Genomic DNA, 24,386 nt, shown 5'->3' with positions numbered 1-24,386 from the left:
CACACTGCCATTTCAGGATTTCTCTTCGTTCAGTCTAATGAAACTACAATAGCATGAGAACGAGTTAATGAAAAGTCAACCAAATATTTGGAAAAACTTCTGTGAGCCTTATAAACTTAGTTCTGAACTGCTGTGAGCCTCAGTTTCCCCATGCATCGCCACACCCCTGGTGCAGGTTGAAGTGTGATGGAGAAGTGGTGGTGGTAACACAATAATCCAGCATCAAAAACTGACTGAAACAATAGTAATAGAGAGCTGCTATAGACAAGGACATACTCTGTGCCAGGTACTAATCTTAAGTACTTTAGATATCAACTACTACTCCAACAGCACTACGAAGAACATATTACCATGGCATTTTACTAAAGAAACTGAAGCTCTGAAGAAGTTAAGGTATTTTTAACTTACCTAAAATCTCACTAATAATTGTCAGCATAATAGATCTATTTGACTCGAAAAAACCTATCTTAATCCTTAAGACTAAGGATTAACAGTAATTCTACTGTTAAAAACAACAACCTGAAAAGTAGGAAAATAAGTACAACCTTATATAGGTCCTCTTAGAAACCTTTCCAGTATCAACAGTCAAAGGATATTACTTCAATACTATAAATCTCAGTACAGGGAAAATCAATGAACAGGGTTAAAAATTAAGACTACTTCATTTTCTTTTGGAATCTGCAATGACATTAAGCCAAAGAAAGACTGACTTAATATTATCTGCATGTAACTTAAAAAAAAAAAAGATGTCCTAGATAAAGGTAAAAAATGGAGCACAGTACTAGAGATACAAAAATGGAAACTTAAATGGAATGTAAAGGTTTAGAAATTTGATTGGGTAAGTTTATGCTTGTTGACTCTAAAATAGTTTTTAAGAAAGGCATCAAACTCTGCTTTTCATTAGTTTTACTCTCTAGTAATTCTTTTTTAAGGTGATGGGGGGTGGGGGTGTCTCTCACTATGTAGCCCAAGCTTTCCTTGGACTCACAACCCTCCTGCCTCGGCCTCCAAATGCTGGGATTACAGGCATGTGCAACCACACCTAGCTTCTAGTAATTCATTTTTGTTGTATTGTTCAAAGGTATCAGGCAGTGATTAATGGGAAGAAATCAACTGCTACTCCCAGTTTTGAAGTTTGAAACACATTAATCTAAGAGGTCTGACAAAGATAACCTCTCAGAAAACCGAGCTCCAAATATTCTCTCCAAAACCTGCTTTTACTATAGTCTTACCCATGTCAGTTAATGGAAGATTCTTTTAGCTGCTCAGGTCAAAAAATCTTGGGGTCATAATGCAAGCTCCGTTATCTCACATTTCACTGAATTTATCAATAAATCTTGTCAGCGTGACCTTCAAAATATATCCAGAACTATTTCTCACAAACTTCCCTGCTATCACTCTGGTCTAATCCACCATCATCTTCACACTGAATTCTGCTAAGCCTTCAACTGGTCCCCTAGCTTGTACCAGTGAATCTTTTAAAATGACCTTCCTGGGGGCTGGGGATTTAGCTCAGTGGATCCAGCACCTGCCACGCAAGCACAAGGTCCAGACTTCAATCTCCGGTACCAAAAAATAAAAAAAAATGACCTTCCTAGGCCAGGCACAGTGGGGCATGCCTGTAATCTCAGCACTCGGGGGCTGAGGCAGGAGGATTGCTGTGAGTTTGTGGCCAGCCTGGACAACGCAGTGAGTTCAGATACCCTGAACTACACAGTGAGACCCTGTCTCAAAAACATAACAAAACAAAACAAAACAAAAACACCAAAATACAAAAACCAAAAATGACCTTCCTTTGCTCCAAACCTTCCAAAGACTTCTGACATCCCTCAGTCATCAAAACAGAACTTACAGGACCCTAAAGGACCTGTCTATTTCCTCTTTGACTCTATCCCCTATTTCTAAATACGTGTATAATTACAGAACTGTTTGCATGAAAGCCCATTTCAGAATTAGACAGCTGTTATGCATGTAATTAGGGATGAGAATAATTTAAAAGGTTGTTACTCTGGCCTATGGTCCAGTGGCGGCAAATCTGTGGCATGGGAGCCATAGCGGGCGCGCAGAGCCAAGCTACCCCTGCAGCCGAGCATCATATATTCAGGTGTCCTCGCAGTGCTTCCACCTTGTGATAAATAAGTGGGTTTTGGGTTGTAGTTTGGGTACTCAGTCTCTAAAAGAGCTGCCATCACTGACCCTACACAAAAATATTAGCGAGGGCTGGGGATGCAGCTCAGTGGTAGAGCAGTTGCTTAGATATGCACAAGGCCCAGAGTTTGTTCCCCAACACCACAAAAGAAACTGACATAAATGAGTAAATGATAAAGGTAATAAAATCAGTAAGATTTTTGTGTGTGTGTGATGATGGGGATCAAAGCCAGGGCCTTAAAGATCCTAGGCAAGTGCTCTACCCCTGAGCTATATCCCCAGCCCCCAATAAAGTTTCTTATGATGCCTGACAAGCTGAGGGAATAATGACTACATAATACTGAAACTGGCAGATGCCCCGCTTGATGGCGCACACCTGTGATCCTAGCACTCGAGAGGATGAGGCAGGAGGATCACCACGAGCATGAGGCCAGCCTGGGCTACATGGTGAGTTCAAGGCCAGCCTGAACTGCATCCTGAGACCCTGTCTCAACAAAACCAAAAAAAAAAAAAAAAAGACACTGGTAGGGTCCAGGCTGAGTTGGGTACTGTGGGTGTCTCAAATCCTGAAAATTCTTGACCCTCTAAGGCAAAAATTCATTTTATTTTTCATTCATGTATAAAAACGTTAAAAGTGCACCAATAATCACTAGATCCCCTTTCCAGTACTTACTGTATGGTTTGACAATGGGTAAAGGTGTTATCTTCAAACTGAGGAAGATTCTCCACATTCTCAAGTCCGGTTAATCAGACTCTTCTGAGTGCAGTGAGGACTAGTAAAAAGGGTATGGGGGCGGGTGGTTGGGACAAGGTCTCACTATGTAGTTCACAGAAGGTCACAAACACACTATGCAGCCTAGTCTGGGCCTAGGACTCAGATCTTCCTGTCTCAGTCTTCCAAGTGCTGGAATTGCAGACATGCTCCACCATGCCCAGCTAAAACGGTATTTAAAGACTGGAACTCCTTATCTACTAATATCAAGAATCAAAAAAAGAGCTATCAAATGAATGAGACATTAAAGACACACCTAATTATCAGCAATTAATCTGCCAAAACCTGTACACTTTTATAAAAATCTTAAGGTAGGGCCGGGGATTTAGCTCAGTGGTTCCGGCGCCTGCCTTGCAAGCGCAAAGTCCCGAGTTCGATCCTTGGTACCAAAAAAAAAAAAAAAAAAAATCTTAAGGTAAAATTTCCCCTCAAAATATCACAGCACACGAGTCTTCCTTAAATTCCATCATTCCTTCTTCTGATCATACTTCTAAAGTAAGATTTTTAAATAACCAGAAAAACAATAAGTTATTTATTCAGAAGAAATTATAAAAGGGACTTAAGTAAAATACACATGCCTGTAATCCCAGCACTCAGGAGGCTGAGGCAGGATTGTCACAATTCAAGTCCAGCCTGGGCTGCATAGAGAGTTCAAGGCCAGCCTGAACTACATAAAGTGACACTGTCTCAAATACATACATACATACATATATTTATTGTTGGCTATAAAATAAGATCTCATTTAATGCTTACAACAACCCCATAAAGTATGTTTAACGAAAAATGAAGGACAAGAAACAACTTGTGATTCTAAAGTAAGCTGTATGATGCTAAAGCATTTCTGCTTAACCATTACACTTCATAGCACTTAAAAACAAATGTTTCAAAACCATCATAAAACTTTACACTTTACTTACAAAAGTTTCAAAACTGCCTAAAACACTTCATCTGGTCTTTCAAAATATGTTTATTTTCAAGTTTACTATAAAATTACTTTTCTTCATGAGACAGGGTCTCACTATGTACTTCAGGGTGGCCTTGAACTATGTAGCCCAGGCTGCCCTTGAACTTGTGGTGATCCTCCTGCCTCAGCCTCCCACGTGCTGGGATTATAAGTATGTACCACCACACCTGGCTAAAATTACTTTTAAGTAGCCAATTGACCAGTGAGTTAAAACAAAGAAGCATAACTACAAAGCTAACCAATTTTATTTTTATTTCATTTTCTCTAAAAATAATTACCTCCAGTTGCTCCTTCTGGGTAAAACCTTTCATGCTTTTCCCTGAAGCGTGGCCAACGAAAGTCATTACTCTAATAATTGGCTTATGCTTTAAAAGCATTTCTGCAATTTCTTGAACACTATCTCGAAATGAAGAGAAGATCATCACTCTGGTCTCATCACATTTCTTTCCAGAGGAGTTTTGAGCTATGTAACAGAAAGCATTATTACTTTAAAAAAAGCATTTAGTATGTACATGTACCAACACCCAAGATGACTGTAAAATGCATGTACTGCAAACATGTACTAATACAGTTTTTTAAAAATAAAGCATTTAGACAAGAACTAGTTCAAAACATAAATCTAAAACACAAATGAACAATAATTTTTTAAAAGAACGTATTTTAAGATTTTTTATTTTTGGTTCAGTGCCATGGCTCAAACCTAGAGCATCAAAGATGCTAGATAAGCTCTCTACATCTGAGCTATATCTCTGGCCCCAGGCTTTTTAAAAATTACATCTTTTTTTTTAACATTCTCTAGTAATTTTAATAATCTTGGCGGCTTACTTCTCATTTGCTATCATAAAGTCCTAAGCAAATCAAGTAAGAATTACCTAAATCACTTGGAACAATCCTTCAATTCAAGCATGATGCCCCCAGTAGCCTCCAAAACAGACAGAAACACAGCACTGTAGAGCCTCCACTAATTTCATAAATCTCTCTTTTCTGCTCACTACAATTACTGCTTTCATCAGAGCCATACATCCCCAAATGTGCTATTTTTTCGAGTTCTCCAAAGATAAACTCTAGTCAGTTTCAAAGCTGTTCCCAGCGTTCCTGCAACTGGGAGGAAGGAGAACACGCTAAGAATGTGACTGGGCGGGGGATACAGCTGGGGGCTGGCTTGGATCCTTATCACTGCAAAACAAAAGAACGGAAGAAAGGAGGAAAAAGACCTGTTCTTCATGGCTGAGCCACACTTACTCTGGGAAACATGTGCTCATGGTCCTTATTAAATTTCTTTAAGCTTTAGTTTCTCATCTAAAATGGACTGGTGATTAAAGGAAATAGAAAAGGGAAAACAGTGTTTGTGCACAATAATTAAGAACTGCAAATTATGTAGGTGTTTAGGTTGTTACTGTTTTCTCGTGTTTTTAAGGGTGGTTGGGAGTTTGACAATCCTTTCTTACGATTTATAGTACATTACTCATCATAATGTGAGCAAGAACACCACCAAGTATTCTATATATTAACTTATTTAATCTTCACAACAACCCTAAAGAGTACATTAATACATACACAGTAACCCACAAAACAATAAGCAAATTCACAATACACTAAGCAGTAAGCAAAAAAACAGGACTTGAAGGAAGTAGCTCTATTAAGCAGTATCAATCTAGACCAGTGATGGCGAACCTTTAGAGCTTTCAATGATAACAAACAGCCCGCTGCAACACGTGCCACAGGTTCACCACCAGTTCTAGACAAAACTGCTTTGAATCATCACAGCACCAGCCTCTGCATCTGACCAACTGCTGATGGCTAACCTGCTGGGCCTTGCCTTCTCACCTTTATTCTACTGAAGCTCCCACCAAAAGCCTGTCATCTCCACACTGCCAAATTCACCAGACCCCGTCTAGCTCACTGCCACGCTTCTAAACACAGTCCACTCTTTCCTCCTAAACTGGTCTCTCCCCCAGCTTCCCTCGTACGTCTTTAGGGTCCATTCTGGCCCCTCTTCTGCCTCCAAACTATCTTCCTGGTGATCACACCCATTCCTGAAACTTTAAACATTAACTTTATGCTGATAACTCCAAAATGTGTTCATATATGTGCAAATATATCAAAATGGTCCAGACCATTCCTTTCAAATTCAGATTCACTTATTCAAAGCTTACTTGACATCTCCACGTCTCAAAAGCATCTTAATATGTATGCCCTTTCTTATGCTGTTCTTTAACTGATAAAAATTATATACATATAAAAATGACATACATATATCGTGTACACCATGACATTCTGATATGCACATACATTGTGGAATGGTTAAATTAAGCTAATTAATATATATATTATGTCACATACTTAAGTCTACACTGTTCTTTGCTTCTGGTAACGCTTTCACAAAATACAACATTCACAGATGAAAAACCAAGTGTGGCCGGGGATTTAGCTCAGTGGTTCCACTGCCTGCCTCGCAAGCGCAAGGACCTGAGTTCGATCCCCGGTACCAAAAAAAAAAAAAAACCAAGTGTGGACTTGGCCTACAAACCTACGTGATCTGGGTTCTACACCACTTTTCTCCTCGGTCAAAGCTGGTCTATTTACTGATCCGTAGTCACAGCAAGTACCTGCCTGCCGTGAGGTCTCTGAATCTGCTATTGTCCCTGGCTGGAAGGATCCATCCTCCCTCTGAGCTCCACGAGGCTTATCCCCACATTTCCATCAGTTACCAGTTCAAACACCTCTCTAGAGACAGACCATCTCTAACCACCCTGTACACAACCCTCCTCTATGACTCGTTCTCTCCCTACCGACTCTACTTTCCCCTACCACTAATACTATATATTGTTTACACCCACTTCCCCAGTATTTCTCAAACATTTTCCCTATAATACTTTATTCTTTGCATTCCTATCATTCTCTTTGGTCCCATCCTTCCAAAATTTCTTAAGAGCCTTTGAATATTCATTATCTAGAATAATTAAAAGCCCACATTTTCTCCACAAGTGTTAGCACAAACTAATGAGTTTAAGTTTTAGCTCTTTCAATAACTATCTTGCTACTAAATATTACCTACCATTCCATGACTTGAAGTGTTCAACTACAACTTCTTCTAATTTCTTTAATTTTGGATGACTATAGCAAAATGTTTTATCTTTATCTCCTGCAGAAAAAAAAACAGCAATAAATTTTCCATATTTTTTCATATTCAATTATATTAATGTATATTCTTATTCTTTTTAAAATACATATGTTAAAACTAGGGCCGGGAATTTAGCTGTGTGGTTCTGCCGCCTGCCTTGCAAGTGCAACATCCTGAGTTCAATCCCTGGTACCAAAAAAAAAAACATATGTTAAAATTTACTTTTTTTTTTTTTTTTTGGTACCAGGGATTGAACTCGGGTCCTTGCGCTTGCGCAGCAGGCGACAAAACCACTGAGCTAAATCCCCGGCCCTACTTATTATTTTTATAAATACTAAGTAGCATCTAGGTTAACAAATAAATTTTTAAAAACCTTTGAATTTTTATGAAAATTTTATCCTGCAAGAGAATCCAAACAGAAATCAGGAACAAAGCAAAAGGGAAAAATATATATATTTAAATTGAAGATCAGTTTTTGGTAGTTCCAAGAATTTTCACCACCAATAACTATTCATAATACCTATTACATATTTAAGTTTATAAAACTTAAACTTGAATGTATATTAATTTCAACTCAAATAAAATCTTCAAGCATTTAACAGACCTGTTACTACAAAAATATAACTATATGTGCAATGGAGTAAAATTTCAAAATTAACCTTAATAAAGAAAACTAATCACTCAGGTGACTGAGGAAGGAGGATTGCCATGAGTTCGAGGCCAGCTTGGGATACCTAGTGAGTTCAAGGCAGCCTGGACTATAGTGAGACCTTGTCTCAAAAAAAAAAAAAAAAACAGAAAACTAATATACAATTTAATTTAATTTTTGTTTATTTATGTTTCTTGAGGCAGCATCTTGCTATGTTGCCTAGGCTGACCTTGAACTCAAGCAATATTCCTGCCTCAACCTCCTGAATAGCTGGGACTACAAGCATGTGCCACCACACCTGGTTAAAACAATACAAAATTTTAAATGAAAAATCAAACCTTTGTGGGCCACAGAAGTATCAGCTGCTGAAGTATTACATGTCCGCGCAAACATGCACTCTAGATGATGATAGAGTTTCGTGAAGTCCTCACTTCTGCAAAGTTCATTTTTGGCTCGTGTCATTCCTTTAGAAGTTAAGGTTTTACAAATAGATAAACTTTATAGCAAATCTCATCAAACTTACTAGTTATTAAGCGCAAGGTCCCGAGTTCAATCCCCGGTACAAAAAAAAAAAAAAAAAGAAATTAAATTGTGACAAGGAATGCAGATTACACAAATTCAAACATGAAAATCCACATTTACACAAGTATTAATGAATGACTTTCTTTTTTCTAGTAGTTTAACAACAAAGAAACATGGCCATTAGTTACATAATTATTTCATTGCTTTTAAAAAATATTTTTAATTAACTCAAACTTAATATATTCAATGTCTTTAAGCAAAATAATACTTAACATTATTTCATTAAATAATTTTATATACTTTACCTTTTGTTCCATCCATAATTCCACAAAGGAAGAAATACAATGATCTCATTCCCATTTGCTGCAATAATTCATAACCATGATATAAACTAATACAAACTGCAAACTCTCCCTCAATTATGCCTTGTTGTATTCCCTAGGAAAAGAAGCGTGTGTCATATTTAACCAAAGAAAGAAATATACATCCTCCACACCCCAGTTGAAAGGCCAAATGACTATAGCATTTATAATATAATTCAAATGTTCATAATTATTCCCTTCTATCGTGACCACAACTTATTGGTTGTCTTGAACGTAAATGTTACAGTATGTTGTACGGAAAGCTGCCAATGCAGTTTCCATATGAAATCCATCCCTTTATTTCATTTTTCTTTAATTCAACAGGAAATTTCCACTTTAAAGAAAAAAGGAGAAACATTTATCATATAGTTTGTCTTTATAAGTAAATTATTAGCAGTAAACAGATCCATGTGTTATTTCAGAATTAGTAAGTATCTAGTAGATTTTAAGCATTTAGCTGCATAATGGAAACGGAAAACAAGCCAGTAACTTAGTGGGAACCTGTGTCAAAATAAAATATTAAAAAAAAAAGGTGGGGATGTAGCTCAGTGCAGACCCTGGATTGAATCCTCAATACTACAGAAAGAGAAAGAGAAACAGACAGACGGACAGGGGCCCATCCTCATGAACAATACTGGCGAAAGGACAAGTATCTAAGCAGACTGACACTAACATTTGAAGGTAGGAACTACTGTTATACCTATTTGATAAATGAGGACAACTCAAAGGTGGTGAGTAGTACAGCTAGTATTTAAATTCGGGATATTTGGTCTAAAGAGGCCTTGTGCTTTCAACTGTCATGGCAGGTGTATTTATGTGAAAAGACAGTTTCAAAAGAAGCTGGGTATGGTGATGTGTGCCTGTTATTTCAGCACTAGAGAGGCTGAGGCAGGAGGATCCCCATGAGTCTGAGGCCAGCCTGGGAGACACAGTAAGTTCAAGGCCAGCCTGAACTACATAGCAAGACACTGTCTCAACAACAAACAACAACAAAAGACCGTTGAGAGTATATTTTAACTATTTTCCCTTATTTGAGATGAAGACTACTGTTTTCTACCTTACAGTTTTAGAAGCATTTATATCAGTGATGTCATTTTAAATGTTTTCAGAATAGCAAAAAATGCCCTAAAAGGCACATTAATTTCCTAGAACATAAAACCACCACTCTGTAAAATATAAACTCTCCTCACCAATAAGATGAAGTTCCAAAAGGTTTGGATTTACTATTTAAAATTTCAACCAACCTTTTACTTACAGAAGAAATTTAAAGTTCTGAATAGTATCATGAAATTTCATACAAAAGGCTCTATTGGTCATTCCTCAGACACTGCAGGATAAAGACCAAATTTCTTGGATAACCTTTAAGACTACTCCCACGGGGTCACACCTCACATTGTGGCATGTGGCTTCCTCAATCCTGCATCTCAGCCAGACTGGCTCTCACTGCCTCCTAGGGCCTTCGCTCATGGGCTCTGTCCTCACGCACCCATTCGCCCTCAGCTCCATGACTCGGCCTTTTTGTGCTTGTGGGTATTTCTTCTGACTTTGGACCTAGCTTGATGGATATTTTTCTACCCGTCTACTTTTTTTCTTATGAAGATTAGAAATCAGAAGCTTACTGTGATGCTTCCTCCCACTGCTGGTGTCCAGAGTAAGATTAAATGTCTGGGTCTTTAATTTAGTTAAGTACACTTTTTCATGGCTCTTTGACTTCACAAAATAGAAATGGAGTAAAAGACCAATTCTTTGTTCAAAGTTAAAAGATATACATTTATCTTAATTCAAATCATTAAACTGTATTATTAGATTTTTTCACCTTCATAAACTACATAAATTATACCTAAATTCTTAATTGCTAATATGTAAAAAATAATTCTTTACATTTATCCTGGATCTGAGTAAAAATTTAATCTATCATAAAGATTTATTTTAAAATACCTACCACAATATTTGGAGATGGGTTTTTCCTAAATTGATCTCTTGCCAGAATTATCTGGTATTTTGTTAGATTAGAGATATCCCTTCTCATCAAAACATTCCTGTGAATCAGAGGACTGGCAAATGATTCCAAAATCTGTAAATATAAAAGAAATTCAGCTCAAACTTGTTTTAAAGTCCTTTCTCAAATAAAATCATTTCATTACATATTATAATTGGAATAAAAGACATCTTAATAAAATGTCTTAAAGTGAATTTTTACATCAATACAGAAAGTCAACAAAATTTAAAAATGCTTGAGATCTGGGTCGGGGATTTAGCTCAGTGGTGCCGCCGCCTGCCTTGCAAGTGCAAGGTCCTGAGTTCAATCCCAGGTACCAGAAAAAAAAAAAAAAATACTTGAGATCTATCCTGGATAATACTGAAGTAAGCATGAGTGTAAGAAACTATTATATCTGATTATAATTTAAGGACACACTGTTTATTTACAGTATTTCTTAACTCATCTCTCTGTCAAGCTACACACACTATGATCTAAATGCTGTGGAAGGGGGCCTTGGGTTTCTTTACAGTTGCATCCTCAGTGCCTAGAGCCAAGGACGGCAGATAGGTCCTCAGTGAATATTTGCAGATTGTTGAATAAATATCTTGAGTGTATTTAATTTCATTCACTGATTTATTCTTTCAACAAATATTTCTTAACCATTTATTATATATCAAGCAATGTTCTGAATACTGGAGATATTGTGGCTGAGATAAATAAAGTTGCCACTCTTAAACAATTTACATTTCAGGGCCGGAGATTTAGCTCAGTGGTTCTGGTGCCTGCCTCCCAAGCCCAAGGTCCCAAGTTCTATCCCCAGTACCAAAAAAATAAATAAATACAAAATAAATAAATAAATACAAAAAAAAGATAGAAACTATTTACATTTCAGTGGGAAGAAGCAAAGAATAAAGAAACAAACAGAGATAAAGCCGGGGTGTAGCTCAGCGGTATAGTGCTTGCCTAGCATGCGCAAGGCCATGGATTCAATCCCCATCACCGAAAAACAACAAAAGATGTAAACAAAGAAAGTAAGTTATTTTGATAATGAATAAGCTTAAGAATATAAAACACAAGGCCCAGGGATTTAGCTCAGTGGCCCTGCACCTGCCTCGAAAGCACAAGGTCCTGAGTTCGACCCTCAGTACTAAAAAAAAAAAAAGAGTATAAAACACAGTAATGCTTCTAGTAGAAGTCAGGCATGGTGATGCATGCCTGTAATCTCAGCACTCTGGGAGACAGGAGAATCACAAGTTCAAGCCCAGTTTGCCAACTTAGCAACACCTTGTCTCAAAAAGTTAAAAAAAAAAAGGGGGGGGTGGTGGCATTTATCTCAGCGCAAAGGCCCTGGATTCCATTCCCCATACTAGGAAAAAAAATTTTTGTAGAGTCTGAGTTGACACATAAACAAGGAGGCTCTGAAGGCAGAGCATTTCAGAAAAGGTAGGAATGAGATTAATGGAACACTGAAGGACAGAGAACTCCAGATAAAGACCCACTACGGCAATATGTAATTAATAAAGTTTTTAACTAATTTCCATTTCTTAAAATGGAGATATTTTGGTACATTTTTCTCTCCATTCATGCTTTGCTAATCATACTGCCTAAAGAAGCACTCTGAATATTATTAAGGCAACTAAATCTAACTGTGATTATATAAGTAATTTTTATGTAGTTATAAATGGAATAATTTAATAAAAACAAAATACATTAGTATGTAAGAGACAATTACTTGGGCTGGGGACGGGAATGGGGCTAGGGGTAGTCCTTCCTTAGCATGAGCAAGGCCCTGCATTCCATTACCAAAAAGAGAGAGAAAGATAAATACAAGAGAGTAACTGCTGGAAAGACTTCATCTCTTCTATTAATGCTGTTCAAAGTTTTAAAGCAAATTATTAAGAAAAACCATATTCCTATGAAACTTCTTTTTTAAAAAAAGAATACATACTGAATGACAGATCCATCCATGTCTTACTCACTATTTCTGTAAAAATCACACTGGGTGAAAACAACCACCATTTTATTTGCTCATGATCCTGTATCTGTGGGCAAACATTCAAGCAGAAGCAGCGATGTCACAGTTAACAATGAGACCAGCTAGTGCAGACACTGGTCCTAAATATTCTTCCACAGAAGGAATAAAGTGTCCTTAGGGAAATGACTAATTCTGTCCCTGGTGCGGAAAAAACATAAATGTACAAACTTAAAATATTGTATGATATCAGGAAGTTAAGCGTGTATGTGTGTGGGGCAGGTGTAAGGTACAAATCTAAAGCACTCCGGAGCCACCTTTGTTTTGATTGGGGGCAAAGTCACTAAGTTGCCCAGACTGGGCTGAAACTTGTGATCCTCCTGCCTCAGCCTCTCACTATATGGGTGTGTACCACTACTGCCTGGTGGAAGCCGTCTTAAAGGAGCTCATAATGATCAAAATTGAAATAATCTATGGGCCGGGGATTTAGCTCAGTGGTTTCGCCACCTGCTGCGCAAGCACAAGGACCTGAGTTTGATCCCCAGTACCAAAAATAAATAAATAATCTAGACAACAAAATTAATAATCATAATATTGGAGGGCCGGGGATTTAGCTCAGTGGTGCCGCCACCTGCCTCCCAAGCACAAGGTCCTGAATTTGGTCCCCGGCACCAAAAATAAAAAATATTGGACTGTCGCTCATAGAAAAAAAGAAATATTAACTAGTCTACACTCAAAGAGTTGAATTAATAAGCCAATGGTGGAAAATAAACAACTCTTCATTACAGAAGAATTCAAATTAACAACGGTAAAAGAAATGAAAGAAGAAACAACTGGACCAAAACCATGGAAACAATTGCTATCCGTACGAATTATTTTTACTGGGCTGGGGATTTAGCTCAGTGGCACAGCACCTGCCTGGCAAGCGCAAGGCCCTAAATTCAATTCCCAGTACCGGAAAAAAAGAATTACTTTTACTATGTAAAAGTACAAAGTAAGCAAAATGTGATGCGGCAGAGGATCCTTGCACCATCTCAAAGTATATCCCTAGGGGAACTATACTATTTTTGCAAATTTCTTGAAAGTTTGAAATTAGTGTAAAATGAAACATAAAAACTGATTTCACTACCACACTATAGGGGAAGCTTGTCTGTGTTGCCTGGGGTCTGTAGTTCCAGAGGGCTGGCAGCAACAAGAAAGAGCCTCACTGAGCCCGTGTGTCTGCACCCTGATCCTATCTCCTTGCTCCTCCTCTCCACAGCATGGCTTACCTGAGGGTTATTACAGCTAAGCTGGGGCTCATCATTCAGTAGCCAGTCACAGAGCCAGCGCAGATTGGAGGGAAGGGGAAACACATGCCATCTCCCCGTGGAAGAAGTGGCAAGACTGCAGCCACAGCAGTGATGAGTTGGAAATACATTTCTACCACCAGACTAATATAAACTATAGAAAAACAATGTCACCTCTAATTTCTCCCATTGAAAGGGACAGCTGTGTAGCAGTTTCTCAACTGATCCAATATTGACACCTGGGCCAGAGAATTCTTTTTTGTGGGGGTCTGTCCTGTCTGTTGTAGGATATGGTACATAATAGCTTCCTGGCCTCTATACACCAGACGCCAGTGGCAATTCTACACTAAATCCCCTTTATTATAGGAACTAAAACATGTGTCAAGACATTGATAGATGTTTCCAGGTGAGGAAATCATTTGCATTTGAGACCCACTGCTGTACCAGGGTCAGAAAAGGAAATATGGAAAATATATTTTATTATTAAAAAACCTTGGTGGCCACGAGTGGTGGCACACACCTGCAATCCACAACTTTCAGGAGGCCAAGGCAGGAGGATCTCCATGAGTTCAAGGCTAGTCTGGGCTACATAGTGAGTTCAAGATCAGCCTGAATTACATAGCGAGACCCTTTCTCAAAAAAAACGAAACAAAAAAAGCGTCTGGTGGAATGTGGGTACATGTTCTAGGTTTGTGCATGTAAAACTTCAGTGAACTACACAAATGTTTTATAAGCACCTTGCTGTTTTATGCAAGCTTTATGTTTGGGTGTGTGTTTGTGTTTCGTACTACAGTTCAAAGGTTTACTTGAAAAAATACAAACCCAATAAAGCTAGTACTTTCTTTTTTTTTTTTCAGTACCAGGGATTGAACTCGGGTCCTTGCACTTGCGAGGCAGGCGGTGGAACCACTGAGCTGAATCCCGGCCCAGGCTATTACTTTCTTTAGAAATGGTCCATCTTTTGTACTTTTCCTTGAAATAGTAAGTTGTTAACACATATAAAACACAGGACTCACTCCAAAAAATTTTCTTCAAAGAATTTTTTCAACATGTTAATTATATAAAATGAAATAGTATACATTCTTACAGCCAAATTCTGTTAACTGAAATAATTACTGGTTCATTATCAAAATTGTGATAAAAATGGCTTGCCTGGATATATGTCTTTTGAATGGCTGCAAGTTCTTCACCAAGGGGAACAATAAGCTTCTCAACTCGTCTTTCGTGGGAGTATGGCAAAATATCCGCAGAATCTTCAGAGCGAAGCTCTATCTGCCCAATTAGTAGGTTAGTGATAACCTGCTGCACAGCCTATGCAAAAGTAATTAAACACAATTATAAAGTACATAAGACGTTAAATTTGTTTAGTTTGTTACTAACAAATAATAGCAATAAATTTCTGAAAGAAGCACCAGAAATTCATCTCACTAATATCAGAAAAAAAGAAAAAAGAAACTAGATAAGCCCATAAAGAAGGTATGTCAGAAATAGCACAACAGAAGGAAAAAGCTTTTTGAACATCTTTTCCCCCTACAGTCTTTCAAGCCAAGCATCCAAGTAATAAGAATATTAGTAAATGTCCAGCAAGTTCCTCAAATGTATCTTGGTGGTTTCTAAATGCAGTCCCTAAGAAGACTCCAACAAAATGGAAGTTTTAGATTAGCAAACTATTCCCCAAATACTATATGTATAACAGTCAATTTCAGAGCCAGAAGTAGGACCTGGTTTCTTGATTCCCTGGAAAATAATTTTTCCTACTGATTTTTGTGGGAAAATAAGAGGCTATTAAAGGGCACTAGTGTATCTTAAGAATATTTTATAAAATGGCTTGTTAAGAGATTGAGGGTCTACACTATATCAATTACTAGTAAGTTAGTAGAATATTTTTCATTTAAATCCATACATGTGACATGAATATGTTTCTGGAGCTATTTTCATTCACAAAAAGCTTATAATGGCATTTAATTATGAAATTAGGGACCCAGATGTGGTGTCACAAGCCTAATAATCACAGCTCTTTGGGAGGCTGAGGTAAGAGGGAAAGGGGAGAAGGGAAAGGAGAGAGGGGAAAGGAAGGATAAACCAGGTGTGGTGGTGCGTGCCTGTAATCCCAGCACTCAGGAGGCTGAGGCAGGAAGTTTTACTGTGAGTTCAAGGCCAGCCTGATTTACATACCAAGATCCTGTCAAAAAAAAAAGGAGGTAAAGAAAAGAAACAGGGGCTGGGGATTTAGCTCAGTGGCGTCGTGCCTGCCTCCTGCCTGCCTTGCAAGCGCAAAGTCCCAAGTTCGATCCCTGGTACCAAAAAAACAAAAAACAAAAAACAATAAACAAACAAAGAAAACAGAAAAGAAACAAATGTACTAATTTAAAGAAACTGCAAACATATCAGAAAAGCTAGGCATGTTGTAGAAAACACTGGCCATAAAATCAAACTACATAAATGCTACAATGAAAAACTGATCTGGCCTTATAAAAAAATTCTTCTTTTCTTAGCTCAGTAGTTCCGCCACCTGCCTCGCAAGCGCAAGGTCCCGAGTTTGAACCCCAGTACCCAAAAAAAAAAAAAAAAATTCGTATTTTCATAACAATAAATGCAAAGACACTTTACTTACCTTTATATCACTACCTGGTGTGGCACTAAGAGCCAAGATTCTAAAGTGATTTGTATATTTGATCAGTTCCCTTACAACCTTAAAAAAAAAAAAAAAGAACAAATTTTAACCGATGATCTAGTGAGAACTATCACTAACATATTATCAGAAAAACAAATGATTCAGGTTTAATGAGACTCACACTGAATGAATTTTTAGTCAATTAGACCATAATGAATCCCTCCCACCCTCGGTAGTGAGGATCGAACCCAGAGGCTAACACTGAACTAGATTCCCAGTCCTTTTTACACTTTGAGACAGGGTCTTGCGAAGTTGCCCAGGCTGGCCTCGAACTTGCAACCTTCCCACATCAGCCTCCCAAAGTAGCTGGGATTACAGGCATGAAACACTGTACCTGGCCTGACTCTTGATTACTACTCAAAAAATATTACTTGTGGAGTTTTTAACATAATACAGATTGCATATGAAGACATAACGTTATACTTAATAGAGACTTAAGTAGAATTATTCTAATTAAGAAATGGCAGCACAAAGGAGTCCAAGTTCTAGGCCAGCCTGGGCAACTCAGCCAGGCCCTGATTCAAAATTTTCAAAAAGGCTGGGGATGTAATGTTATTCAGTGGTACAGCACTTCCCTAGCCCTGGGTTCAATATACAGCACCACAAAAAAATTTTTAAACAACTGGATGCAAAGACTGGGGAGGTAATTCAGTAGTAGAGAGCTTGCCTAGCATGAGCAAGGCCCTAAGTTCAGCCCCCACAATCACAAACACAAAAACAAAACAAAACAAAACAAAACAAAAAACAAAAACTGATGTGAGACAAACTATCCCAAGTGGCCATTTCTATTTTTTCTCGGTGCAAGAAATGATGTCCTTAGATATCACAGAAGGATTTTTTAGAATCATGGATGCAGCAAGGAAGACATAAAACAGATTGCTTATTGGATTGGTTTTTTTCAGAAATCTTTTTGTATGGAAGCCAGAATTCAAAGTGTTCTTTCAGATTATGAAGCAGTTCTGGCAGTTCTAAGTGGAATCATTTTATTGCTATTTGCTAGAGGTACCAATACACTTACACTTACCAAAACTGTTACACATGAAAATGGAACCAAATACATTACTTCTTTTCAAGAGGAATTTCTAAGCATCCTGTAGAAGAGGCAATGGTGTTGTGTTTTTGTAATCAGGAAGCTGAATGTTTCATGGGGCTGATGTGCCCACTGGAAGTTATACCTGGAATACTGAAGTAGTATAAACTCCCAGGGCTGTTTGGTTATTTATGAAGTCAATGCAGGTTTAATTGTCCTCAATAAAGCATAAAACTTGCAAGAAAAAAATCATCTAATGGGGCCAGGGATTTAGCTCAGTGGGGCCGACGCCTGCTGCGCAAGTGCAAGGACCTGAGTTGATCCCTGGTACCGAAAAAAAAAAAAGTCATCTAATGCCCAGAATTTTGAAAATATGTGAATTAAACATAAACTAAACCTACAAAGTGAATTCCATAAAGTCATAATAATTTAAATATTTAAATTTAAAATATCCCTCTAGGAGACAGATCTTTTGCAAAAGGGAAAGGAACCAAGAGACGAAGGGAGTGGGGAGAAAGGGTAGAGGAAGGGGATGAAAAAAGAGTGAAGATGTGATATGCACATGAACCAACTCCCCTCAAGAAAAGTAATTATTATATATTGCAAACATGTACTAATAAAAAATAGAACTTGAGGGCCGGGGATTTAGCTCAGTGGTTCCGCTGCCTGCCTCAAAAGCACAAGGTCCCAAGTTCAATCCCTGGTACCAAAGAAAAAAAAAAATAGAACTTGAAAAAAAAGTGAAAATTTCAACACGTGTATCGATTTAACTTGGAAAGTATAAACAAATGGAAAAATACAATCGTTTCCTAGATATAGTTAGAAAGATCAACTATAACAATTCTTCTTAGGATGATAAGATACAATACAATAACACTTAAAGTCTCCAAGCAAATTACAAATTCACAAACTGGCAGTAAAATTCATGTCTATATTAAATGAAATGGATTTTCCCTTCTTTTTCCCTCTTCCTCATCTCACCAGCCACTGCAGTTTTAATGTATTCTGGTAATTCCCAAATCTGTACTACTTCCAGCTGAAAATTGTCCATGGAATTCTACGATTCCATCATCTACTGCCTAATGGATAGTTACATCTGGATTCTCCAGACACCTCCAAATTCTACACTTCAAACAAAACTCAGTAGCTTTCCACAAGCCCCCCAAATCTGCCCTGCCTCCTTAACTGTCACATCTTCCCAGTTTTCCAATCAAAACCATGGTAGCCACATTCCATTTCTCCTATCCCTCACTGGATATCCTGCCTTTAGCCTCCTCTCCTCTCATCTCTTTAAATCTTAAGTATCACTCTAAACATTTTTAACAAGTCTCCATCACTTATATCTTTTATGGCCTACACTGTGCATTGAAATTGTTAAGCATACAATACCAATGCCTTCCCAATCTGGTCCTTAAATAGAATAAAAGAGCCAAAGTTCCATTAAGGTAAGGGAGAAAGAGAGAAGGTCAATTACATTTAGCACAAAGATGAATGACTTCTACAATCACACCCCTCCACTTCACCCCTTATACTTTACATCTCTGTAATACTTGAGTGAAACGCCCTGTTAAATATATTACATACATTATTTCACAATCCTTGTAACATGGACTTCTAAGTATTATCTTACCTAGTTCCCAAGAAATGGCACTCTGTGTTCACTATCAATCTTTGACTTATTATCTTAGTTCCCAAACTCCACCCATATCCTACGTTAAATCACTGCCCCAACCACTAAGATACACATCTGACTTAAATTTAAAAAAAAAAAATCGTTTTGAATAGACAAAAGAAAGTATTCACTATCACCATCCGTTTAGATAATAAATGTAAGGCCTTTTATAATACCATCAACTTTCATCACTAATTAACTGCCCCCTAAAATACTCAATTGGGTACACACAAAATACCATTTAACAAAATTATTACCTGGCAATAAGCATAATTTCCAAGAGCCTTATGAGCTTCATCAACGACTAAACACTTTATATCAGCAGCAGGACAAGCTCCTCTAGTAAGATCATTAACCATGACTTGAGGTGTAAGAAAAAGTACTCTTTTACTGAGCCATATTTCCTTCCTGGTGAAAGCTTGTGTAGAACCTGTAAATAAAAGTGACACTCTACGTTCTAACTTCAGACTGGTATCTGTAAAGCATAAATAGTCTGGATTATTTTCAAAATGCATTCTTGTTTTGGTAACCTCCTTTAGTGGAGAGGAATTTGATGATTTTTTGGAATGCTACATTTTAAATCTCTGGTGGGGCCCAAGTGTCAAAGATGTCTTATCTAAGACTACAAACAGATTGTCTTTAGATAATTCCTACTAAATCCTTCATGTTCAATTACACGTAAGATATACGCACATAATTGCTTCAAGATACTCTGACAAGTTACAGGGGTATACTGAAAGTTGAATAAAGTAGCCCAGTATTGGACTTATTACAAGTAGATGATGTTTTATGGAAAAGAATGTAATATGAGCCTATTTGGATGTGAGAGCTATTCCACAAGGGTGAGAAATCTCTTAGCTCTACTTTCACCAGAAGGGATCCCCCCACCCCCTGGAATCCAGCTCTTATTTCGTATTAACCCATTCACTCTAGATACCTGTCATTTCGGCCATGTGGGCCTGCGGGATACCCATCACCTGGTAGCAAGCCTCGATCTGCTGCGTCACCAAGGGTTTCGTAGGGGCCATAAAAACCACCTTGCCGGAAGGAAACCAGCGGTAGAAATTGTACATGACGACCGCGGCAATAAAGGTCTTCCCCAGCCCAGTGGGCAGACACACCAGTGTGTTGCAGAACAGAGCGGTCCGAGAGATGTGCAGCTGGTAGTCTCGCACCGGGCAGTTGGTAGGGTAAATCCACAGGGCGCCCGCGGAGGTGCAGAACCCGCCATTCTCCTGCCTCTGCTGCCGCTGCTCAGCCTCGTACACCGCGACCAGCAGCACGTCGTCGTCGGACTCGGGCTGAGCCTCCGCCGCTGCAGGCAAACCCGGCTTGAAGCTGCCGGGGCCCTGAGGACGCTCGGCTCCGGAGCTGCCACCCGGAGCCCCGGCGGATCGGGAAACGCTAGAACCCCAAGTCTGGAAAAGCGTTCTTTGCCGTCCGCTCATGAGGCCGACGACCACCAAAGGCTTCGCTCGAGCACCGACAGCCGCAGCAGCTCAAGAGCAGCCAGGATCCCGAGCCCCATCGGTTTCCTCGCACAAAACTGGAGAAAGACAGGGAGGGTCTGTGGCCAATCCATCCACTTAAAAATGCCGCCGCTGAGTGCGCGTTGGGGAGATGATTGGCTGGCTTCCCGGAAGCCTCCGCGGCTTCTTGGAACGCGTGCGCATTGCCTAGGTGTTACTCTAAATGTGGTCCCCCATGCAACCTTACGGGTGGCTTTGCTTTGAGTTCCGTTTCCAATGGTTAGGTTTCTGGGCGTCACTGCTAATGTGATGTGGCTTACAATGATTAAATAAGTAACCTTGAGATCTAGAGCACAATCAGATACCCATAACTTCGTAAAGTTTAACGTTACTGAGAATTTGCATTGGATGAAATACAAAATCAAAAGTGTGTGGATAGAATAATTTCTGTCTAGGCAAAACAAATATGTCAGGTCTCCTGCTGTATCAGAAGTAGCAACCCATTATTTTAATATTTTTATTGTTTAAAGAGAAGTAAATGCGATCTGGTCTTATTGTTAGAAAATTTAGATAGGGAAAGAGAAGACATCTTGATGTTCCGCCATTACATTTTTATTACATCTTAGAGCAGTAAGCATAGGTGTGCAATTATTCTACATTACTCATCGCTTTCTATTTCAGATGCAGATACAGTTCCTGGCTTCTTCACTCAACTTGATGACTTTCAGTAATTTGTAAATTCGTTTCCTGGTATATTGAAGAAAAATACAAACAGGTCTTGCAGCTGCCATGAGCAATAATGCCACCCCCTATCATCAGAAATTGCAATTCTGCCACGTGTGGATGGAATTCAGGACCAACTGATGGCCGGCCAGCACCCCGGGTCTGGAAGGTTAAATTCCTTGCCAGCCTAGTTCAGCATCTTACAGGAAGAGCATAGAATTTTCTAAGGAATATGAGCATAATAGGAAGGTATCATTGACTCTGAATTAAATCTGAACCTGTACCCTGAAGAGCTACAGGATTTTGGAAGCTGAATCAATGTTATCACATGAATTAGAATCCAAACCAGAGCTTCTGGTACAGTTTGTTCAAAATACCTCCATCCCATTGAGACAGGGACTAGTAGAATCAGAAACTAAAGACATTACTTGCTTGTCACTCCTTCCGCTGACTGGGGCCTCAGAATGCAGTCGGCTAATGTTACCAGATGATACTTCAAATCATACTAACTCCTCTAAGGAGGTCACTTCTTCCGCAGTATTGAGAAGCCTTCAGGTAAATGTGGGCCCAGACGGAGAAGAGACAAGGGCTCAGACTGTACAGAAGTCCCCAGAGTTTTTATCCACTCCAGAGTCTCCGAGCTTGTTACAAGATCTACAGCCAAGTGATAGCCCTTCTTTTATTCTTCTTAATCTAACAAGAGCAGATCTGGGCTCTTCAGCTGAGCACTTAGTGTTTGTACAAGATGAAGCAGAGGATTCGAGGAACAATTTCCTCTCCAGTGAAAGCACAGACAGTAGCATTCCATGGTTCCTCCAAGTTCAGGAGTTGGCCCAAGACAGTTTGATTGCTGCTACTTGTGCACAGCTGGCAAAAAATGCAAAAACCAGCAGTAATGGAGAAAATGTCCACCTCGGTTCTGCTGATGGGCAACCCAAAGATTCTTGACCCCTTCCTCAAGTGGAGAAGAAGCTCAAGTATAGATGGGATGTGACTGGACATTTGGGTGGCCAGCTCACTTCAAGTACCACCTCAAAACTCATCAAAATGACTGCTCCTTCATCGGCCTTGCAGAAGGCTGTGGAAAAAGCTTCTATGTGTTGCAGAGACTGAAGGTGCACATGAGGACCCACAATAAGGGAGAAGCCCTTTATGTGCCCTGAGTCCAGTTGTGGTAAGCAGTTCACTACAGCTGGAAACCTCAAGAATCACCTGTGCATCTACACAGAAGAGAAACCTTTTCTTTGTAAAGCCCAAAGATGTGGCCATTCCTTTGCTGAATATTCTAGTCTCCAAAAATATCTGGTGGTTCACTCAGGAGAGAAGCCTCATCAGTGCCAAGTCTGTGGGAAGACCTTCTCTCAGAGTGGAAGCAGGAATGTGCACATGAGGAAGCATCACTTGCAGCTGGGGACAGCTGGGAGTCAAGAGCAGGAGCAAACTGCTGAGCCACTAATGGGCAGTAGATTGCTTGAAGAGGCTTCAGTACCCAGTAAAAACCTGGTATCTGGGCCAGAGATTTATTAGCTCAGTGGTTCTGGCCCCTGCCTCACAAGAGCAAGGTCCCAAGTTCGATCCCCGCTACCAAAAAAAAAAACAAAACCCTGGTATCTATGAATTCCCAACCCAGCCTTGGAGGAGAGTCCTTGAACCTGCCAAATACCATTTCCATCCTTGGAGTTGATGATGAGGTCCTTACTGAAGGATCCCCACGTCCCCTGTCTTCAGAGCCTGATGTAACACATCACTTGGTGACCATGCAGTCAGAGGCAGTCATACACAGTTTCTGTCTTAGCAGCCGTAAATCCACAGGGGTTATTAAACGAAGGAGATTTAACTGAAAGATGGACATGAGTTTAGGTGCTGACCTTCGAAGGAGCAGCTCTGTTTGATCCCAGAGTGCACAGTGGGTGCAGAACCCAAAGGCTCCAGACCTGCCAGAACCAAAATAAATCTGTGAAGGATGAAACCCCGCTTCTGCCTCCTCACTTCCCTGGCAGAGAACACGGGTGTGTGAGAGATTCTCTTCAGCCACCCTCTGATTCTGATAAGCGAAGCAGAGGCTGGGGCTTGGTGACTCTACCTGACTCTTCTCCCCGTGGAATTTTGGGACAGACTTCTCTTCCCAGAGGCAAATTGGGTTATGTGTTGGCTGAAGTTTTTTATGACAACTGTTGAAGGGGTTTTCCTTCAAAGAGTTTTCATCCCAGAGCCAGCTGTATGACCACGGGGATGGTCAGCATCCTATCAAACACAGAACTTCTCCTTGAGTTTTCAAGATGCCTTGTTGCTTTGAAGGAGGGAGTGATGTCAGTTGTTTTGCGGCGTTCTCCCTTCAGCAACCTGAGTGGGAGACTCCCAGCCATCGGGCTGCAAAAAAGAATTACTTGAATCTCCCGTGCCCCGCCGCTGAGGTTCTATCTTGTCTTGTACACCTCTGCTTAGTCACTTTGCTTTCTTTGTTGACGGAACACACAGTAGCATGTTAAGAGGGTTTTTTTAGTGGGTTTTTTTTAAAGTTAAAAATCATCTGATACAGAGCTTCAGTTTTCCCTTTAAATAAACAAAGCTGCCCAGTGAAAGAAATTGCAGTTCTAAGTGCAGCTTCTTTACACTGTTTCATTCGTTCAAGTTCCTGAACTTATTTTTAGACAAACTTATCCTGTTTCGTTGGGGACGAGCGGGCGCGTTCCATTTGTGTGAGCTTTAAAAGAGACAGCGACTGGGCATCATGGTGCACTTCTATAATCTCAGCACTCCAGGAGGCAGAGGCAGGAAGGTCCCGAGTCTAGTCTAGCCTGTGGAACTTAGCGACTTTCGAGACCCTGTCTCAAAATTAAAAAGAAAAAAAGGTTAGGTATATCACTTAAGTGCAAAAGCCCTCGTTCAATCCTGAGTTCTGCAGAAGGTAAAGGGGCAGTAGCAGAATATGGATTGTATGATGGACAAGAATTGACCCAATTCAGGTGATTCTTGTAGATAAAACTAGATAACATGAAGTTAAGAATCTGAATGCTGTTTCCATGACAAAGGTA

At 39.4% G+C, this 24,386-nt stretch overlaps 1 protein-coding gene and 1 pseudogene across 1 annotated transcript in view; one reads left to right on the top strand and one right to left on the bottom strand.

Annotated features, from left to right (window-relative positions):
* Nucleotides 1–20,781, bottom strand: part of Fancm (FA complementation group M) — a 49,424-nt gene extending 28,643 nt beyond the window's left edge. Inside the window, exons 1-9 of the mRNA XM_013075073.2 lie at nt 20,097–20,781; nt 19,417–19,589; nt 16,398–16,475; nt 14,936–15,094; nt 10,484–10,615; nt 8,485–8,617; nt 7,996–8,121; nt 6,943–7,029; nt 4,163–4,347 (exon numbers count right to left, since the gene is read on the bottom strand). Of these exons, the coding sequence (XP_012930527.1) occupies nt 4,163–4,347; nt 6,943–7,029; nt 7,996–8,121; nt 8,485–8,617; nt 10,484–10,615; nt 14,936–15,094; nt 16,398–16,475; nt 19,417–19,589; nt 20,097–20,607 (1,584 nt within the window). The 5' untranslated portion in view covers nt 20,608–20,781. The remainder of the gene's footprint in view (nt 1–4,162; nt 4,348–6,942; nt 7,030–7,995; nt 8,122–8,484; nt 8,618–10,483; nt 10,616–14,935; nt 15,095–16,397; nt 16,476–19,416; nt 19,590–20,096) is intronic.
* A 365-nt stretch (nt 20,782–21,146) lies between these two features.
* On the top strand, nt 21,147–23,928 carry LOC101717346 (zinc finger protein 410 pseudogene; annotated as a pseudogene).
* The last annotated feature ends 458 nt before the right edge of the window (nt 23,929–24,386 follow it).

Source organism: Heterocephalus glaber, unplaced genomic scaffold, assembly GCF_053883595.1.
Source record: "Heterocephalus glaber isolate CG9 unplaced genomic scaffold, H.glaber_assembly_v1.0 deba00000901, whole genome shotgun sequence".
In the NCBI taxonomy this organism is placed as follows: Eukaryota; Metazoa; Chordata; class Mammalia; order Rodentia; family Bathyergidae; genus Heterocephalus; species Heterocephalus glaber.
Note: the sequence above shows the minus strand (reverse complement) of the source record. Positions and strands in the feature narration are given on the sequence as shown.